The sequence below is a fragment of the Zerene cesonia genome, chromosome 3, assembly GCF_012273895.1.
Source record: "Zerene cesonia ecotype Mississippi chromosome 3, Zerene_cesonia_1.1, whole genome shotgun sequence".
Taxonomy (NCBI): Eukaryota; Metazoa; Arthropoda; class Insecta; order Lepidoptera; family Pieridae; genus Zerene; species Zerene cesonia.
In genome coordinates this window covers 3,894,732-3,909,693 of record NC_052104.1, presented here as the reverse complement: position 1 = coordinate 3,909,693, position 14,962 = coordinate 3,894,732, and the positions used below count along the sequence as shown (strand labels likewise).

General features: G+C 32.3%; 1 protein-coding gene across 1 annotated transcript; it reads left to right on the top strand.

Moving 5' to 3' along the window:
• The first annotated feature begins 4,081 nt into the window (after positions 1-4,081).
• LOC119838679 (roundabout homolog 2-like) lies at positions 4,082-13,836 on the top strand. The gene is made up of 17 exons (XM_038364753.1): positions 4,082-4,322; positions 5,233-5,425; positions 5,747-5,850; positions 8,513-8,666; positions 8,792-8,996; positions 9,070-9,256; positions 9,444-9,568; positions 9,642-9,776; positions 9,901-10,098; positions 10,193-10,493; positions 10,576-10,691; positions 10,872-11,083; positions 11,334-11,494; positions 11,575-11,703; positions 12,044-12,198; positions 12,350-12,810; positions 13,129-13,836. Exons 1-17 carry the CDS (start codon positions 4,235-4,237, stop codon positions 13,208-13,210), a joined length of 3,006 nt encoding a protein of 1,001 aa, XP_038220681.1. The 5' UTR covers positions 4,082-4,234; the 3' UTR covers positions 13,211-13,836.
• Positions 13,837-14,962: the final 1,126 nt, after the last annotated feature.

The window sequence follows — 14,962 nt, the reverse complement described above, 5'->3', positions numbered from 1 at the left end:
TATCGTTTTATTCATTTAATTGCATAGAAAACAAATAATAAAGTGTAGTACAAAGAACATTATTCTCATTATGAGTACATAGGTAGTTAGTTCTATTTAGTGATTTTTCTTATTTGTAAAATATAATATTCGTATATTTATGTTTCCGCTGGGCTATGCAACTACTACAGTCTTATTTGACTTCCAGTAAGACAAAAAATACACACAAAAATCGTATAAAGCATATCAAAAACTTTTTATTTACTCTAATAAAGCAATGAAACAGGCAGCGCTATTTCAAATGCACTGTTGTTACTTGTTAACCTAGAGAGTGGTGCGCTCGTGAGATGAGATTTTTCACTTTTATTTCGTAGAGGCTGTCAGTTTCATTTGTGTGCAGGCACCCTTGACAAAAACAAGGATTAGAGCTTAAGCTCTGTATGTATTGGTTTCTCATTTCGTATTTATATAGGGGAAGACTGTTTATATTTACGTTAAGCTTCGTTTCCAAAATAAACTCATCAATTTTGATTCCCTCATTTTCACATCGATTATGGATAATTTAAGTTTTGTTTTAAGAAAATTAATAAATTAATTAACTGCCCGCCTCTTTCTTCGAGAGAGCAAAAGTCTGAACATCTTGTTAATCTCATAAATTGATCTTAACAAAAACGATGACCGCATCTCAAGTAATCCGCATACGAACGTTTCACGTTAAATGACCTGACGTTATCAAATTCGTCCCTCATTATTAATGCATCCTTTTTATCTTAGCTTAATTGATTTGTCGCTTAAGCCGTCCGTATCCTTGCTTCTCAATTACGTGAGTATCGAGAATGCCTTCCGTTTTATTTATGGTCAGCCAATTGATTGAATTAGTGGCCCCTAAGGCGCTTGTCCGAGCTTGCTTTATGTCGATGGGAATTTACTCCGCAAGCGCCGCTCCGACGTTAAAAACTTTTACTGTGTCGGGTTTTTTTCCTTTTATCACTATATAATTTAACTCACCAATCACGTTGAGTATGGCTTGTAAATTACACACTAAATGTTTCTGTGTAAAGTCTAAAGGGTAAATATCGGTCTTAAGAGATAATTTAATAGACTTTGGACACATTTTCAAACTCAAACTAAAATTTACTGTCTTTTTTATTCTGCTAAAGAATTTAATTTGAAGGATTATGTTTACGGCAAAAATCGAATTGGCATCAACTTTCGAGGCTAATGTAATGTATATCTAATCTTCAATTATTTGAAGCTTTAGCAGCAATGTCTCCTAGAGTCTAGGTAAGTTATTAAAAACTCGTACTTCCAAAACTTGATTTAAAAGTTGCTTTATAGTTTGTATACCGCCCTTGCTACAAAACCTTTCCTCTTTACTAACATTATCGCCCCTCACGCGTGGTGCTAATTCTCTAAGAATAGACACACGCAGCCATTTCTATAACAAACATTCTTATCATAGAGCCGCAAGCCGCAAGCCGCACGTGCCGGTCTTAAGCCTCACCTGACATAAGTCCGAGTGTACGTGCAGAGAATGCACTATCTTCGCAAGCATTGCATGTTTATCTCGCGGAAATAAATAAAGGTGCATTTATGCTATCGCATCGCAAGGAAGTGTTTCTGTGCATTTTTATTTAGATGTTTCGCTTTGGGCGTGTTTACCGGACTGTTTTATTGATATAAGAGTGGTAATAGTGAAAATTGAGTATTGAAATGGAATGAAATAAAATTAAGGATTGTATCAAAGAAATATTATTAAAAACGTTTTGAATTTTGTGCAACGAACAATTACCTATATTTAAAAGTATTTAGAAATTGGATGGAATTCATCAAATCAAGAGATCATAGAAACGATTGGATTAAACTCAAAACAATATTTTATTTCTCTAACCTACTCAAAACAATTTTTTTTTTGAAGAACCGCCTAAAAATTAACAATAAAATAATATACTACTTTTTTCTATATGTACATTATAGATAAAGCTCGATCAAAAAAATCTATCAAAGTATCTATCAAACAGAAGAAAATACTATTTATCAAAGTAAGTAAATACATATAACATTATATGTACATAATTTCTAAAAGCTATAAAACTAAATAACAAAAGCTCTTTTCATGTGATGATACTCCATATAAAACCGTTTTTGAAAGGAGATCGCGAAGTCAATCATTATTAAATGAGATAGATACACAACATTCAAGTAAATACCTATTTGGTTGTATGGGACGGTTAACTGAATATTCTGGCTCATCTCAGTTTACCGTTTGGCACACTTCATGAATATTTCAATGAAATAGAGTTAATGAAGCCTTCCTTTGTTCGCATCTGATAGGTTTATTATGTAACCCAAGTCGGTACCTTCATAGATACATTGGAATACATAATTTAATTATGCCAGCACCTTGATTTACATATAATCGAATATGACAACATACATGTATAAAGGATATATTGTTTACTGAAATATTTTTAATAATAATAATTAATTCTTTATTATTTTAATTTAAATTTGTTTACTATAATGTGGTATTTAAGGATTCGAGCAACAAAGAAGATAAAAAAATAAATAAACAAAAGTTTTATTTATTATATTTTCGCCATAGAACCATTTTTTTAAATGAAGCAAATGAGGCGATTACAATAATCAAGTGTTCAAAGTTATATTTTTCAATGCATTATACCAATTTTTATGTAAATAATTCTAACCTTTGATTCTAGCACTTGCACGTTTTATTGTTTCGAACAATAACAATAAATATGCATGTAATCATCGTTTTAACCTCAATAAAAACTAACATCAACTTTTGTAATTAACAGAATCAACATGACTGGTGTATGATAATTGCTCTTTCAGACATCAAAAGCTGCTCTTTTTGTCTCACTTCCAAGGAATGGCGAAGGCTCTTAATTCGTATCGTATTTTTTATTTTATATTCGTGGTGGTTATGAATGTGTTTTAGTAATAATATTTAAAATGTATAAGTGTAATTGATTTGTTATATTGTGTTAAATAAATTATGTAAACACGATATAAAGTATCATAAAGGAATGTAACTCATTACAGTCAATGAATCACAGAAGTAATGTCTATATAAACGAATTGATATAAAGTAACTATCGTAAAAGAGATTCATCTAGCGATTACAATGTTAGGTTTAATTTTTTTATGTATAAAATTCCGACAGTTTTTACAGAGGTAAATGTAAGCATTGAATATACAGAAACAAAAAATATTTAATAAAAGCGAAACTACAATTACTATTCACTGTTTCGTATGCGCAAAGCCAAATTTCCCTCTAGATGCTCTAATCAGGATGACTGTCCGCAAAACAGTTAGGTAACAAGGAACGTGAGCCGCATCGCTGACTCACAATTGACACGTCCTCTCTAACACGTGTCTGGAATTGGCGGGAGATAAGCCTGGATCCATGTAGGATTCTGATATGACGTCATTTCATTATGCTCTCGCCTTCAGAGTGGCGTATGCTAAGTTTAAAGTTTGTTTTAGCGCTTGCCTCGTGTTCTTCAAGCAGAGAATTTGAAGATCTTTAACATACCGCGTTTTTAGTTAAACGATCGAACTACTTACTGTTTTAAAACAAAATGTCGCTGTGAAAGTATGCATATTAAATATTAATGTAAAGTTGATGGGAATGAACCGAGATTAGAATTTTTTAAGATAGAGAGCCTTCTTACTTCTCTCGATAACACTTATAATTCAGTTTAGTATAAGATTTATTAAAAATGCTCAAAAAAAAGTCTTTACGTTGTCATGTTTTCAATATTACCTGAAAGCTCAAATCCATAGTTTCTTATATACGAATGAAAGCTGTATTTTAATTTTAATCTGTCAACATTAAAGAGCATTTTAATTAAAACTCGTAGCGCTTGAAGAATGGCAGCAAAATCGCTGCATTTGTAACGCAGAGTCCATTACGTTGTATAACGTTCCGGAAAAGAACTCTGTTTAAATAAAACTGCAGCGGAAAAGTCACTGAAAATTTAATTACCTATAGGCTTACCTGCAGTGATTTTCATAAAGTTCATATTGGCAAGTGCGTGGTACTGAGTCGGCGCGAAATGGTGTCTTTAGTGGGGGGCAGTAAACTTTGAGACTTCAAGCGGGGTGGTTGTGTCACCCGGCGCTTCGTGTATCGCGATGATCGAATAAACTACGATTTCGCGGAACGCTGACAATGAACGATTTTTAGTGAATATGTGTAAACGTGTGATAAGTGATAATTAGTGTCAGTATGGTCGCGGGATTTCGTTGTTGTGATAGAAAGTGCAATCAGTTATTAGTACTTTTGAATGTTTTGATTATTTTACAGGCGTGTTTAGGTATGTGATTTTTTTAATAATATCATAATATAAATATTGATCAAAGTCGTTTAATATATATCGACTCTTATTATACTCGTGATAACAAAGCTAATCCTTTTTTCGCCTTATTTTATAACAATTTATTTCATTTATTATATTTTATAATTATTTCCTATTTTATATATATGTATATATATATATATATATATATATATATATATATATATATATATATATATATATATATATATATATATATATATATATATATATATATATATATATATATATATATATATATATAATATATGTATTATATTTAGTATAAGTACCAATTTGCTTTTAAAATATCTATAAGTATGTTTGTATTGTTTATATAATGTATGCATGTATGTTTATTTCTTCTGACTGGTACTCCAACAAGGGGCTACTGAAAATCAGCGCTGCGCATAACGCGTAGCACACGCTGAGTAGTTACCCTTTTTAGCACCACACCGTTTAGTCATAAGTACACTTTTTAATTTTAATTTTAATTTAACTGTAAATGTGGTGGTGATAAATAAACATTTCTTTCTTTCTTTCTTTCTTAATAATGTTACCAATTACCTAATTTATTAATGAAAGTCAGGTAGTGTAAAGAAAAATTCTAAATTATTTATTTATTAATTAATACATGAATAATTGAATGTTATTTCTATATATACCCATATTATGTTTATGCTTTCCACGATATTTTCGCAACTCAAGCCTTTTTTAATACTTTTGCTACCTATGAATTATTATGATCATTTTATTTGTCTGTATATTTGTTTTTAATGTATGTTTCATTTTTAAGGTTATTTTATCTATTTATTAAATATCTCATAAATTAAGTTATATAAATGTAGATAAAATATAACAACAAAGAATAATTCCAATGTATTTAAAGCCCAAAGCCGGGCTCCCCGTATAAAGGAACACCCAGCTGACACCATAGTCGGGAGAAGCGAACCCGCTACCCTCCGTTGCGTGGCCGAAGGAAAGCCCAAACCATCGATCCAGTGGTACAAGGACGGCAGCCCTGTTGCACCCACTGACCACCCACATAGAGTTTTACTTGAAGATGGCCTATTGTTTCTCAGGTACAATTGAATGGTTTTATTTCATTATTATGCATAATAGTATAGTTTAAATGTAAGAATATGTTATAACGCTAGTACACAACTACCGTTTTGACAATAATTAGTAAAACTACGAGAAAAATAATTCGTTTAATTTATTAGGTAATCTATTATTTTAGATTCACTTCATTCGTTGTATAAATATTGTGTATGTGTATTTGTGTATTCAATAGAAACTTACCTCTCTGGAGTAACATATTTCATTCTCTATAAATTTCATATTTGAGATGTTATATTCTTTTATAAGTAAAATCCTTGTTCTATAGTTAGTTATACTTATAGGGTTATGCGTGGTAAGAAGGAGAGTGACGAGGGCGTCTACTGGTGCGTCGCACGTAACACTGTCGGGGAAGCAGTTAGCAAGAACGCGACGCTGACCATTGCAGGTAATGTATTGAGCTGCACGTGCTACGGTTATAGAGATGGAATAATGTAATAATACAATTGCTTAAATGAAATTGTAATGTAGTATGGATAATTGTTTAGTAATTTAAGGTTTCAAATTACAATTATCAATAAAAATACTGAGTTCGTGGTATCGTGCTATTTATTTATTTATTTATTTTAATTATAATTAAAACGGTTTTACACCAATAACATTAATTATTATTAACTGTCAATTTAATGTTATTGGTGTAAATTTTTGTTTTTGTAATTGGTGTTGTATCGAGACTTTCTCGGGTTTTTAATATTATTTCTTGTTTTGAATTCGATATTAACAAATTTTAGTTAAAAAACGGTTATGTCGAGATTTTGTTTGAAAAACGAATTATCAAGTCTAAGTGATCCCAGCAAACTAATTTACAGAGTTTCGTGCCCAAAAGGTAAATCGGAACCCTATTAAGTAATAGGGTTCCGAGACTTCGCTACATGTCTGTCTGCTTGCCTGTCTGTCCGTCCGCCTATCACCAGGCTTTATCTCATGAACCGTGATAGTAAGACAGATGAAAATTCCTTCGTTACTTTAACAATAATTAATAAATAAATTGGGGTTAAACGATAGCTAGCACGATTATCAAATGGATGGGAATTAGCCTACGGAACCCTTAGTATCGCGAGACCGACTAAGCACTTGGATGATTCGTCGTCCTGGCTCCGCCCGGATATCAAGATGCCTGTGTTATGCCAATGAAGCATTAAATCGGGATAAAGATCCTATCCTATCACCCAAGTCAGATCATACCCTGTCTGTGTACCAAATTTCATCAAAAATAATTGACAGACGAACATCCAAACAAACAAACTTTCACATTTATAATATTAGTGTGAAACAAACAACATTTTATAATCAGATGAAATCGTTTATTCGTATATGCATATCAAATATGAAAAAGACGTAACTGTATTTTTAACAACTATATATTGTAATTTATCAATCAAAATCCATCAATTCAGCATTAATACGTACACAAACATTGGTCTGTTCTTGCAGACCGCCTGAAATTATAATTCATTTATTATTAGACACAAACATTGAAAAACAACAGACAATAACAATTACGTTTCGCATGCTATGTGATATTAATTGATCACAGAATTAATTCTCAGAATCACCATTACCAAGCTTTCGTTAAAAATAATAGTCGCGAGCTATTTTAAGGAGGCAAAAATGATTCCTGTAGACATAACAAACGTTAAATATTATACACGCTTGCGCATTAGGATTACAAGTCAATGAACGCAGTTTGCATGCTGGAGTTTTTTAGGTATCATTAAATGCTTATCTATTAATATGACATTTTATAAATGTAAAAAAAAGATACTTATATTCATATTAAAATATCTGTTAAAGTGTAGAATGCAATAAAATAAATTTCTCAAATGCTAATATTAAGCGTTAGGTTAGTTTTTTTACGCAGAAATTTTTTAAAATTATATTAGCGAACCCTTCGCAAAACTCTCGATTAACTAAAATTAGAAATCATCAATAAATTTAAATGTTTTGATGGACATTTGAAAAATATTTTTTGCAAATTTAAAACAATTATATAATTGTACAATGTTTATAAATATTTACGCTTTAAAGCATTTTTATATTATCACCTTATAATATTCTATCTTCATTTAAAATAATGTAGCTCTGGATTATATTCTTGCATTCCAAAGTATGCACAAGAGACAGCTTTACTTAACTTTTAAATTGTCTTAAAAGCTGTGTATTAATTAGAAGTTTTAATGACTTCAGTCTGAAAGCTAGCAGATGCAGTTATTAAAACGTGTGATATTAAAAACAAAATTACATTTGAGTCCTAACACTGTTCTGAAATTTAAATTATATAGTTTTTGCAATGATAATATTTTATGTCTAATCATTATTATTAAAACTTTTAAATTAGGTTTTGAATACAAACGCCATTGATGGGAGCGCACCTAAACACAATAATTGCTTTAATTTTAATTAAAAATGTTTACATGAAAACAAGTGCAAATTTTTTATTATGAGAGCCTTGGCACGGGACTGAATGTGGTTTATTCGAGGATAAAATTCGTGCAAGATTCATACCTTCACCATAACTTATACACAGAATATGATAACAAAAACGTTGATGAATTTTGGTGCGATTTTAAATCACTTTTTTGTTTTTTACTATTTTTGTTCGGTTTTGTGGATCGGACGCGATCAAAATATCATTTCATATCAAACTGCCATGTTTTTCTTTCGTTCGAGTGGAGATTCTGCATCATGAATAGATTAATCATAAATAAATTAATGGTTAGACACTAAAAGTTCTGTACAAAGAACACAAAGAGCTTGATTTTTTATCATTCGTTGTTTATAAAAATCGTACAACATCATCACTGAAAATATGAACTGTCTAACTATCAGACGAGATACAGTCTGGTGACAGACGGGCGGAAGGACGGACAGCAAAGTCTCTTTCAATAATAGGGACTTACCTTTGGTACATAATCCAAAAAATAAATCGTCTTATGCGGTTTCAATTACTAAGTTTATTTGTTCAATTTAATTACTCCAAACGTAGCATTATTCTATGCAACTCTTAAGATTCTATACTACCGTTGCAATACAATAAAATATCTATACAGTTCTCCGCGATGAATTCAGAAACGAACCAAAAGATGTTAAAGTGGCGAGTGGGGAGCCGGCACTATTCGAATGTGCTTCGCCGAAAGGGGCACCAGAGCCCTCAGTACATTGGGTTAAAGATGGAAGAACACTAGATGTCGATGTCAATGGAAGGTATAACATTAATGCAAATTCGAACATTATTGATACGTTATGAATATTCTATTAAGAGATAACGCTGCAAAATGAATTCTTAAGATAAAAATATATCCAGAGTGTAAATTAAGACCCTTTTCCAGGATAGCAATAGTGGACGGTGGTAATTTAAAGATTATCGAAAGTCTTCCAACCGATAGCGGTGTATATAAATGTGTGGCGTCTAATGTTGCCGGAGAACGACAATCTCGCCCTGCCACATTACTCGTATTACGAAGACCACATTTTCTAGTGAAACCTAATAATATAACGGCACTGATTAACCAGAACGTTGAGTTTCATTGTCAAGTAAGTGAGCTATAAAATTGCAACGGACGATGAAGATAATGCATGCATTCAGTGATGTTTTATAACGTTTTAGGCCTCGCCAGAGTCAGATGTGTCAGTGACATGGTCTCGGGACAAAGGTCAACTATCTCCTTATGCGATAATACGAAGAGGTTCTTTGAGAATTGATAGAGTGGTGTCTTCCGATGCTGGCACTTATACATGTAGAGCTGAAAGTCAAGCGGGAACTAGTGTTGCTAGTGCAACTCTTACTGTACATTGTAAGTAATTTTGTACATTCACTTATTACAATAAGATATTTAACTATGCCATGGATCATGGTATTGACAAATTTACAATTTTTCCGATTTATCCAATGTTTTTAATATTCTCTGTAATTAAATAAGCTTTATCGAAAAGACAGTGATTAAAAAATGATTAAAATACAAGCCAAAAATTTTCTTATAGCTTTACCTCATTTCACACGTGTGCCTTCTGATCAAACTGCTTGGGAGGGAGAATCAGTTTCGTTTCCATGTGAAGCTGATGGTTCACCAAGGCCAATAATATTTTGGACAATGGAGGGGTCTCAGGTGAAAATTTAATATAGTTTCAAATGATTTATTTATGTCTGAGCTATTAATAACAATGATTGTATTAATGCAGGAACTCATATTTCCAAATTCAGAACACGCTTCGGGATCGCTTTATTTGAATCGGGTTTTGACTCGCCATGCGGGTAGATTGACGTGTGTCGCTGTGAGTGCTGCAGGAAGTGCTTTACATACGATTACTTTACAGGTTAGAATAGTAATAGGCTATTAAATAAATTAATATGGAATAAATATACCATTAATACAGTTCATACGTAATAAGCCCATCATTAATAAGTTCTTCTAAGTACTATAAAAATTTTCTTTTATAGGTACTAAGAAGGGAAGCCAATTCCTTCAATGGTAATCTGGAATCATCATCTCCGCATCCCGATTTAAATAAGCCCCAAAATCATCCGCCAATGACGCAATATGAATTAGTACAAGCCCGTAGATACTTACAACAAGATGTTCTAGTGTTAAGGAGAGTTGAAGGAATATCATCAACCACACTCAAAATTGTTTGGGATGTAAGCATAATATAATATTGTTAAACGCGCAATATACATATTATAATCATATGTTGAGAAGTAGATAAATGTAAAAATTTCGTTTAATTTTTAGGTACTCACAGATTACAACGAATATTTAGAAGGGGTAAAAATATGGTTTAATGGAACATCTTTAAATAAACAACACGCAATAGAATTTCCAGATTTACAAACCAATAGTAGTGTAGATAGTCTTATAGAATTAACTAAATTCGAAAATTTCACTATGACTACGGTCCATAATAGCGGATCGTCGAGCCACGTTCTAACAGGGTTGATACCATATGCCAAGTATAACATATTTTTGATGCCATTTTATAAGTTGCTACTTGGAAAACCGTCCAACATGAAGATCGGTTTTACCGAGGAAGATGGTAAATATTACACCTCCATTAATTATCAGTAGAAAATTCATTACGCCTGGTTTTAATAAATGTATACGTTTGACGTCTGTAGTACCTACAGCGGCACCACAAAGTGTGACGGCTGGAGTTATAAATTCAACATCAGCGTGGATTCGTTGGGAACCGCCACCAGTATACACGTGGAATGGAGATATTTCAGGATATTTGGTTTGTACTCTCAATTTGAAATAATATTTATCGTATGAACCTTGGATGAGTTTTATACGACATAACTTATATAATTATGTCGCAACTAAAGAAGTTTTCCGTTATTTAACATTGGAATACAAATCGCAGTTCTTTGTCTCTTTGGTATGTGTCAATAAGTTTTCAAAATTAATTGAATAGATCGAGGTGCGAGTGGGAGGCAGTAATAACGGTCGCGTAGTTGGCCAGATGTCTCTAGGCGCTAAAACACGCGCGGCAGCCGCAAGTTCCTTGCGCGCAGGGGGCCGGTATATCGCTCGAGCCGCCGCTGTCACACGCCGAGGCCATGGGCCCTTCAGTGCTCCAGCACAGATACACATGCTGCCTACTCAGTCACAGCGTCACTATGTACAGTGAGTATAGACAATTTCTATCGTTATTTTGGAATTTTTGAAAAAGGTACATTTATGTTGCTAATATAGAGAATGTATTTTTAATACTAATAAATAGATGCAGATTTTCATAAAGAATTGATTAACTGAAAATAAAATAAGTAATCAAATTGCAAGCAATATCAAAAGCCGCATGCCAAATCAAATTTCAAAATTTATATATTTTATTCAGAAAAATCAAGGTTAGTTCAGTTAAATAATCTCGTTTCAGAACGGAGCCAGCCAGAGATAAAGCGATTCTGTCAGTGTTCCAAGAAACTTGGCTTTTAATTTTAAGTTTGATTTTATTGGGAATTATTCTAGTCGGAGCTGGTATTATAATTTATTTACGGCAAAAGCAATCGAAGCAACGGAAGAGTCACAATGCAGCGAGTACGTACAAAAACAGCAAATGTTATAAATACTTAAATAATTTGTCCCATTTAGAGGTATTAAGCACTATTTTTGAACAGGCACTCCAATTACGAATACTCAACAATGTTTGCTCGGCAAAGAAGCAGTGTGGATGCGAGAAAGGCCTTTGTACGAAACTAATGAGCCGCGCGTTGAAATGCTGAATTGTCATCAAAGTCTTTTACATGGTATGTCACACATCATCATAATTAACGTTGCTTTATCCTTTTTAAAAGCTTTTCCTTAAATTATTCTGATTATGAGTTCATTTACAAGCGAAGAAAAAACTAGGGAGATTCTCAATTTCATTGAGATATTTTCTCTTTTTGGTTTTGTTACTCGATAAGTCGCTTTTCAAATCTTACCATTTAAATCTTAGTTTTTAATAACATTGATGGTAATATTGAAAATTAAATACCTAAGATTATAGGCATTGAGTGGTATTGTTGCTTCCATTTGCATTCTTTATGTTGTAGCTAGATAATTGTGTGGTTATGTCGAAAAAAAAACCTGTAAATTAATTCATAGGTAGCAACACTATCGGTACGATGACCATGGAAGCAGAATACAGTCTACCTCAACACGCGATTGCTACTAGCAATATAATCCTACAAGAGGATAATAGGAAGTATCCGCCAGAACCATATGCGTCTAGTGCTATATACAGTGAATTAAATTACCAGGTCAGCAACATTTATTATAATAATATAGAAACTAACTTTTCCAACCAACATAAAATAATTATAATATTCTTTTTCTGTATTTCTTTTGGTGGCAACTTGATTTGTTTGAGATAATTGAAAGCAATAGGATATATTGTTTATTTTTATTTAGGACCATCACACAGATGCCGAAGATTCCTGCATTAAATGTGCAGTCAGTCCTGGGTCCTATGACAATAGCATGGTTAGATCGTTCGCGGAAAGCAATCAGTATTCAAACGAAGAATGTTCCACATGCTGTAGAAGTAGTAGCAATAGTTCAACGTTAACTAAGGACTATAGTGATATGACGAAATGTGGTAACGGTGATGATCAAGACATCTCAATAGAAGAGTGTCCTTCATGTAAAACAGCACAATCTAAATCATCAAGTCAGCATGATGCTAACAAAGAGTGGACAGCAATTGCTGAGGTTGAATATGATTACCCTCAATGGCAATGGTTGGCAAGGGAAAATAGTTTTAGACAAGTATCACAAGAACCGAGGTACGCCACTCAAGCGAGATCCACGAGAAGTGATCAGAACTGTAGAATGAATTTGTGTGATATTCTTCCACCGCCGCCATACGAAAGGTAAGTGCAGTGAGTACTAGAGTACTAATGTAGATCGTAATTAACATTAATAATGGTTAAATGATACTCAAATAATAATTAGTAGTTACCAATTGATGTTATCACTATTTACTAATTCTTTTGGACTTTAGGCAAAAAGTGGTGTTTATCGTTATTTCAACGATTTAAAGTCAACTTTATAATTTTAATTTCCATTACCTTTTACTATCTATCTTCATATATTTTACTAAATGTCTAATCACTCTCACCATAGCTGGATAATTTTAAATGTATTTTCTACATCAAGTTTGAAAATAATATTAGATGAAATCTAAACAGGGAATCGCCATATCGAGAAATGCATCCATACGGCTCACAAACTGGTGCTTCGGGCTGTTCAGGACATTCGTACCGAAGCTAACTTATTCAATTAAGAACAAAATATCATTAAAGTGTAATGAAAGCAATAATTATAGTAACATGTATATATAGATTGTATATTATAAAGTGCTAAGGATATTGTTAAACCGCTGCACGATGACAATTTTAATTGATTTTGATCTCTTACGACTGTTTATGAAGTTTAATTATCCATTCTTTGCCATAACTATGCTCAAATATAATCATGTTCTTTATAATCAATAGGTAACTCTGTTAGTAATATTTGTTAGTTGTTTTAATCGGCGGTGGTACTGATGGTAACTAAGGGTTGTAGTTTTTGTGGATGTGTTTGCGAATAGACTGCTAAACTTAATGTAGTTGTTAGATTTTATCTCTCTCTAGTGACTGTGATATAGAATAATTTTGTAATTGCATTTTAATTTTGTATATAATTAGAAATATTTGATATCCTTATACAATTTTAACTTTAGTCTATTTATTATAATGTAGCGAAATCGTTTTCGAATGAGAACCAATTTCATAGTTACAAATTTTTCGATCACAGTTGTAGCGTTTTGTACTGAATTGAAATTCCTATATTTAAATGACAATTTAATTTGTATATTCTGGTACGTCAGTCAAGTTATTAAATGATAGTATATTTGAGAGTATTCGTTTTATTTTAACCAAGTTATCATAAGCTTTTCATTTATTAATCACTTATATTAAAAGCAGATCCTGTGATATAATCACTCATCAATTTTATTTACTTGGATAACATTGTAATCAAACCTGTAGTAAAAAAGGTCTCAGGCAAGTATTATGTGGGATATACCACAGATAAAGCACAGACTGTCGCTTCCTCATGTTTTCTGCACAAACTGGATAGTAGGTCACCGGAAAATACGTACTCGTCAGAAGTGAGATTTTAAGATATGCTTTTCAAAGGTTGTGTCTTTTTTCCGTTGAACAAGAGCTGAATATTTAACAGAAGGTTCTTTGGACGTGAGAAAGTAGGTAAACGAAACAACTATAGCGAGATATACGAATAGATTTTAATGGGCTTTGAGGATTAAAACTAAAGCTATGCATAGGTTTCTGTAGGTACATAACATTTTACTTTATAGATTACTTAAAACTGAACAAATTTCGTAGAATATCAACGACTTTCATAGGCTAAATTAAATACCAATTTCATCCTGCTGTATAATTACTTTGTTTCAAATATGATGCTACCCAGGGAAAACATTGCAACAATTAAAGCCTTAATCAACTTTTCTCGTAAATATCTAAATACGTTTGTGTGGGCATCGCAACCTGCGTGCAACCTTAGGGCGTTGCCATAGCAACAAGTTGGGTTTTCGCCCCTATTGCACCCTTGTTATTAATATCTGTAATAATTAAACTTGATTGCATTTCGCACCAGGTGTTGGATGACGCCTCTTGTCAAGCGATCCTATTGTAAGTTTTAATGGAGACGTTTTGAAAAGTCATTACAGATAATAAAATAAAGCAGCGGTAGGTTAAGTCTATTGTAATCTGTTATGACTGTTTATGTTTAGGGTTTTTTATTTTTATTGTTTTTAAGGCCCCTTACTGAATGTTATAATTTTATAATATAAGTACCAGAAATAATAGACAAAAAAATTAATTAGGTTGGTGTTATTTCTTCTTCGTAATTCTCTCCGAAGCCATCAGTAATCTGTTTTAAATTAAGTGAAATGTAAAATTCAAAATAAGTCTTTTTCAGCCTATGAAAGAAACGTGTCGACTCTCTATCACATTTTCTAGA

Coding starts and splice junctions, on each gene's coding strand:
- LOC119838679 (XM_038364753.1), top strand. CDS start 4,235: ATGGTCGCGGGATTTCGTTGTTGTGATAGAAAGTGCAATCAGTTATTA. Junction 10,099..10,192: donor CACTCAAAATTGTTTGGGAT/GTAAGCATAATA, acceptor TTTAATTTTTAG/GTACTCACAGATTACAACGA. Junction 10,494..10,575: donor CGGTTTTACCGAGGAAGATG/GTAAATATTACA, acceptor TGACGTCTGTAG/TACCTACAGCGGCACCACAA.